The sequence below is a fragment of the Xiphophorus maculatus genome, chromosome 23 (genome assembly GCF_002775205.1).
Source record: "Xiphophorus maculatus strain JP 163 A chromosome 23, X_maculatus-5.0-male, whole genome shotgun sequence".
NCBI lineage: Eukaryota > Metazoa > Chordata > Actinopteri > Cyprinodontiformes > Poeciliidae > Xiphophorus > Xiphophorus maculatus.
The window spans coordinates 13,617,079-13,623,821 of NC_036465.1; the positions used below are offsets into that span (position 1 = coordinate 13,617,079).

Below are 6,743 nucleotides of genomic sequence, written 5' to 3' on the forward strand. Positions count from 1 at the left end.
CTTCACAATTAAGCTCTTCTTTGAGTTGGTTTATCACATTAAAATGGTAAAAGTCACTAAGGCATGGCTGCAACTAATTGTTGTTGTATTGATTATTCCAACAATAGATCAGATAAAAAAATTGGCACACTGCAGATTTTACATTTAACCACTTAGAGTCATTTTGTATTATATTACAAACTCAATTCTAATTTTAAACAAGAAAATAAACATGTAATTGCCTAAAATGCACAGCGTTTATTTAGACTTAATCATTTGAAGCAAAGGATGCCTCTTCAGCTAAAACTAAAACTTCTAACATTAAACATGTGAAAAGCTCACACCTTTCTGCTCGACTCAATATCAACAGAGTGTAGGTTTAACCTGTTGGCTGTATATTATTTTAATGAACTAATTAATAATAGTTTAGCCAAAGATGCATATCAGGAGATTTTCTATACAGAATTTGAACCAAGAACCAGGTAACACTAAAACTGTGGCGCTTGAGGGGTGCCATAGTTGCAGAGAATAAAATAACACAACAGTTATTATTCTATTGGTTATAATTATTACTGATAATTAATAATCATGTTATTCTCAAATTGAGACATATAATAAAATACAGGTGGACACCAACAGCAAAGAGGAATTTAAAATGTCTCTGCACTGCAGCTTTTTGCTGCATGTTCCCTGAAAAGACGTAGACTTCAAAAGTCCATTAGCTCAATTTTTACAGACTTTGTTTTCATTAATGAAATATGACCCCTGAGCTGAATTGTGCGACCTTTGGAGCAATTAAAGGCATTTCCTGTTTTCTCCGAGATGAAAAGTGTCAACAGTATTTGCCCAGACCTCTACCTCTTGCACCATGAAAACATCCTTAAATTATTCATGGATCGGATCCCGGGTGTGATTTGCAGTTTCAGCTTTTCGCGCTGCCAGCTGAGGAGCTTCATCGTGATTTTATTAGACGGCTCAGAAAGCAGCCCATCCATTTTTATCTTCAGCTTTACACGCTCAGAGTCGAGCTCCTTTCTTTTCTGCCTGTTCCTCTTCAGTCTCATTGTTAATTACAGCTCAGCACTTCTGGAGGACTATTAATCTGCCAGGGGTGGCTTTTATTGCTGCTCTGCTGCCATCACATTATACCGTTATTATAGTTGCGGGCGCAGGCCTGTAATTGCAGTAAGTAGAAGGGAAAGGTAGGAGAGACTCAGGCAGCCTCAAGGCTTCTGGTCAGGCCAACCCTTCCTTTCATCGTCTGTCCTGGCAGAGTTTCTAAAAATGATAACGAACAAACACGCTCCTGTTCTGACTCGACTCCCGCTGTAATCCAAAGATGGCCAGAAACGAGCGGAAAACCTCTTCATTTATCAACATGGCCTCGCAGGAGGATCTGACAAACTGTGGGGCATCTCAGAGCCGCGGATCCCGCCCAGGTGGGGTGTCGTGTGTGTGGGTTACAGAGCTGTAATGTGTGGCTGTAAGGAGAGGGGAAAAAAACAGACTTCCTTAAAAACAACTTCCAGTCTGCCTGCTTTTTTCTCCCTCTTTTTCCTTAAAGCCAAATATAGACAAGCCACTGCCACGTCATCCAACCCTGAGAGAGGGCGAGATGGGGTTCAGAGCAGTTCCTCTCAGCGGTTCTACGTCTGTAATATAAGTGAATCCATATTTTCCACAAAAACCTAATGATTTTGGCTGTCAGGAAGCAGTTTTATTGAGAAAGAAAAAGCTGAAACAGTTACAAAAATAAATACAGATCAAACCGCTGGGGTTGGGGGGTTACTCTCAGGGAACATTTCCATCCATTATTCTTCTAATCTTTTCCATCTGCTGGCAGCAGGAGCCGCTTAAAATGTCATAACTACAACCAACCGAAGGATGCGGCCTTTTCTCCCATGGAGCCGACTCTGACCAGAGTCCAGCTCGTCTCTGAAAAACAAAACAGTCCCGTCTGGGTGGAAGTTTGAGCCGTCTAGGCCTCGTCTTCGTTCAGCAGCATGTTAGGGATTCCCCTGGAGATTGGGAACTCTCGACCGGATTCAGGACACTGCAGGCATCCCTCGATCACCTCCACCTGCAGCAGGACAGACAGGAGCTGTGTCAGGTCATCACCAGACGTCACTTTACTTTAGGTTTTTTTTTGTTTTTTTTAAAACACCAAAAATTTTGTAAGAACATACAAATTTTATTTTCTGTGGTTTGAGACGAAAACGCCACTCTAACAACACAGCATTTGGATTTTTCTGGTCATTCTAATTTTTTTTTTTTACAAAATCGACCCATTTATTTCTTGACATTGTTTTCAACTGGTCTGGAACATTCCATTTCAGAAAATGCATTTATTTCCTTTTTTGTGAAATTTTGATGATTTTCTGTATTTGAAAACTTGAAAATAAAATAAAATGGTAATTCTTTAAAAACCACAACAGATGCCTGCTGGCATGTATTTCTGAAGGTTGGTAAGTTATCTTTTTCCAAGGGTCATGCAGCTTTTGCAGCTCTATATTTCTACTTATCTGGACTGAGTGGGGAAAAAATGTCTCTACAGGTTGTAATGTTGCGAGTCCTGATGTAAGATTTTCCACTAAATTGTAGATTAGTCGCAATAAGCAATAAATAGGCGCTTTGGTCCCAAGTAGTCCACTTTTTGAAGGACAACTTTATTTGCAGAGACTTTAGTGTCCATGTTATTTATTGTTTCACGTGTTTTGTTTATTTATTTTCAATATTTAAAATGTCTTCCAGTTCCAGTGTTAAATGTTTGTTAGAAATAAAACTTTATTGAACTTTCAGGGGCAATTTATAATCCAGCAAAATTTGTTATCATGACAGGCCTAACAAAGAGATTCCAGGTCATAACCTGGGCTAATGCTAGCTAGCTCGGAGCCAAACAAGAACGTTGTCAGACCAGAATACCCAGCAGGTGCATCAATTTCTCAAAACTCTGACTTGGTGACATTCTATAGAGAAACTTGTTAAACCTCAGGGCTTATTCCATCACACTATAATTATCTGTTCTTATCTGTTAACAGATATTCACTCCTTGCTGTGGTATGTATGGTGAGGCATTGTCGCTGCAGGGACCCTCTGACTGGTTCTACAGAAACTCTCTAACCTACAAACTCTAACAGATTGAACAATACTAATGTGGTTAAATGAGTAAAAGAATTAAATAAAATTGTTAAGAGAAATAATAAAACAATTTTTACTTCACACAAAAAGTTATGTTTACTTTGGAATATTAGCTCTCTGACTTTTCCTCTGTTTATTATGATGCCACCTTTCATACAGTAGACCAGCGTCTCACATCAAGATGTTTTTACCGCAGCTGTTTTCCACTAAATTCAATAAATGACGTCAATAAATAACTCATCCAGTAAATGTTTGATCGTCTGAAATGGTTCAGGTAGAAAGCTTAAAAACAAAAATCAGAGTTTATCTCAGAATCTTGCACCCATTTCATTTTTAAAACCACAGACTGAATCCTCGTCCAGCAGCACTACAAACATGAGCTAAACAGTATCTGAAGCAGAATCATGTTATCTGATGTTATCAAAAGACCAGTAGTGTTTAAGAAGTGTTGGAAATCATGGTTTTGAATTTAGTGGAAAACAGCTGTGGTAAAAACATCTTGATGTGAGACGCTGATCTACTGTATGAACGGTGGCATCATAATAAACAGAGTCAGAGAGCTAATATTCCAAAGTAAACATAACTTTTTGTGTGAAGTAAAAATTGTTTTATTATTTCTTTTAATAATTTTATTTAATTATTTTACTCATTTAACCACATTAGTTTTGTTCAATCTGTTATGTAGGTTAGAGTTTCTGTAGAACCAGTCAGAGGGTCCCTGCAGCAACAATGCCTCACCATACATACCACAGCAAATAGCGAATATTTGCTAACAGATAAGAACAGATAATTATAGTGTGATGGAATAAGCCCTGAGGTTTAACAAGTTTCTCTATAGAATGTCACCAAGTCAGAGTTTTGAGAAATTGATGCACCTGCTGGGTATTCTGGTATGACAATGTTCTTGTTATGCAAAATTGTTCCATTAGCAAACCTGATTTTTGGAATCTCACATATTTGAACAAGAAGATGTTTATCATCCAAGGGACTAACTGACCCTCCAGTGAGGACGAGGTTCTACTCTCCCCACCCTGTGGTTACGTGATCTGCATGAAAATTGTTCAACTAAAACTGGAGTGACCACATTGTGTATCATGAGTTCTGTATATTATGAGGGCTTGAAGCTCCAAGTCAGAACTCAGAGCAGCTCGTTGCTGTGTTGCTCCGTCTGCAGACGAAATAACGCTTTGCTCTTTGCCAGAGTCTCAGCCTGATCTGTTATCACACAGATTTTGTCCACATTTGTTTGTCATAAATCTTAGTTTTTTATTAGACAAATCAAAAGCTGAAGTAACTCCAGAGTTCTGAATATGGCGTTCTTAATATTCTGATTGGTAGTTGCCACCTATGATTTTGTCTCTAGCCCTTTGACAAAAGTTATTCTTTTCCTCTGGTCCAACCAGGATAGAACCAGTTTACATAGGAACAGAACCTCAGCTCTGGCTGGTGGAAACACAAAGTGTACCAATAATATAAAACAACTAAGCTCTAATCCAGAGCAATAACACATATTATCACTATTATTTCAAGCAGGACTCTGCAGCCATAAGAGTGGACGTTAAAGTCTGAGCGATCTTCACCTCCAGCAGAACTCGGTGCACTTTCCTCAGGAAGTCTTCGTTTTTCTCATAGTCAGGCACCAGCTCACCTGGCAGGTCCTCTCGATGACCTAGCTGAGGAGCGAAAAACAAACACTGCGTCACAAATGTTTGTCTGGACAAATGTTAAATACCTACATGCTTTAAACTGTCATTTCATATCTCTGCTCTGCAGGATGGAAGGAAAACTACTGATCTCTGACTGACCTGGTCTGCAGCCTGGACCAGAGCGCTCCACTCCAGTTTGGGGATCATCCGGCAGACAAACTTAGGATTAAAATCCACCTCGTTCACCTTCACCTCAGTGGCCTGCACAAAGATCACATTATTCATAAACACCACACTGTCAGATTGGACTATCAGGGTCTCTGATCAACAGCAAATCAGATAGAAATAAGTTATCACACCTATCAGCATGGAGAGAGTTATGAAGCCATTTCTAAGGCTTTAAGTTAACCACAGTTAGAGTCAGGGTTTATGATTCAGCAATACACACAAAAATCACCCTGATGAGTCCCAACACTGTTCAAAAAATATTCTAAGGACGGTCGAGGCAACTAATTTGACTTTTTTGGCTTTTGTGCATTCCCTTATACCTTCACCATAACAAATTAAATCCTCATTTAAAATCTGCATTTTGTATTTATTTATTTTTGTCTCATATTAATATCTACTTTATCGATCTAAAATGGTTAAATGTGACAAAACAGTAAAGTACAAGCAACTTTTACGCAAAACAGGGACATTTCTCTAAATAAAAACAGTGAGTGCATAGATTGACTTAAAGAGTAACGTATATAAAGGTGATATGAATGTTACGTTTTCTCATTTATTATTTTTCTACAATTGGGATATAAAAACGTAATTTTGTCGTTATTCTTCTTAGAACAGCCTCAGTGCGTACTGGGTGTATTCTATGAAACTTTACAGACTTGAATTCAGAAAATTAAATAAGAACGCGCTTTAAATCAAAATAGCTCGGTGTTAGCATTAGCCTAAATGCTAGCCGACTTTACCTTGATGAGCAGCGGGTATCCCTTGGTTACTCCCTTCACGTGCGACGTCAACATGTTGTGCGTAAGTAGTTTCATGTTTAAACAAAAGTTTTAAAGGTCACCGACAATAAGAGCTGAACGAGCCACGGAGAGACAGCTTGTTATTAACGTAATTTACAGCAGGAGCGCTAACATGTGTACGAGAAGTACTGTTGTTGCACCACCATAATGGGTCCTGACGATCTCTGACTCGGTGACGGTTAGTTCCGAGTTGTTGTCTAAACGCGGTAGTCGTTTTCGATACAGTTCTACTACTCAACATTGTTTTAATCCCATCCGTTTTATTTATTTTTACCAAACTTTTGCTGAGTTGATGTAGATTAACATTCGTCCAGGTCCTGTGGTTTTGAGTTAATTTAACTTTTTCTTTTTGAAAAAAAATTTTTTTTAAAAAGAAAATAGAGCAAACAGTATAATTTTAGTATGTTTTTGCGACATTGACTCAACTTTAAATGCATTTTTAAAATAACCATGATTTGCTTCTTGTAGATTATTAGCCAACTTTAGCATCATTTAAGTACCAGAAATCCTTCAATACAACAGTTGTGATCACAGCCAGGAAAGCTGGGCGTGACATCACAAACCAGACACATATATTTAGGCTCCCTGTAATTACAATGGCAGCTTGTTTTCTCCAGGTACTGCAGTATGTTGCTTCCAAAAAGTTAAGACCACCTTCTGAAGATCAGGACAAAATAACTTTAGTTGTCTCAGAATTACAAAACAATGATTTTCTAATATTGACATAACAGCAAAAACTATGTAATTCCTTAATAAAAGTAATTAAATTTTGCAGAGATTTAACTAATATAGACATTTTTCTAGTTTGGACAGTAAATGGAAAAATTCAATCATAAGGAGAAAAAAAAAGTCTAAGTAGTAATTAAACCATTTCTTCTGGTCCATTTATTAAATACCAAACTATGAATTAAAGGAGGTTAATTCTTTTAACTTTTCATAACGCTTAACGATA

General features: G+C 37.8%; 1 protein-coding gene across 1 annotated transcript; it reads right to left on the bottom strand.

Annotated features, from left to right (window-relative positions):
• Positions 1-1,671: 1,671 nt before the first annotated feature.
• Positions 1,672-5,944, bottom strand: trmt112 (tRNA methyltransferase subunit 11-2). Its single transcript, XM_023328944.1, has 4 exons — positions 5,732-5,944; positions 4,923-5,024; positions 4,698-4,790; positions 1,672-2,059 (listed from the first exon to the last, which is right to left on the bottom strand). Exons 1-4 carry the CDS (start codon positions 5,804-5,806, stop codon positions 1,958-1,960), a joined length of 372 nt encoding a protein of 123 aa, XP_023184712.1. The 5' UTR covers positions 5,807-5,944; the 3' UTR covers positions 1,672-1,957.
• Between the last annotated feature and the right edge of the window lie 799 nt (positions 5,945-6,743).

Excerpts from the sequence above, each read along its gene's own strand:
- trmt112 (XM_023328944.1), bottom strand. The coding sequence starts at position 5,806 with ATGAAACTACTTACGCACAACATGTTGACGTCGCACGTGAAGGGAGTA. Across the intron at positions 5,025-5,731 it reads GATACCCGCTGCTCATCAAG|GCCACTGAGGTGAAGGTGAA; the intron begins GTAAAGTCGGCT and ends ATCTTTGTGCAG. Across the intron at positions 2,060-4,697 it reads TGCACCGAGTTCTGCTGGAG|GTGGAGGTGATCGAGGGATG; the intron begins GTGAAGATCGCT and ends GTCCTGCTGCAG.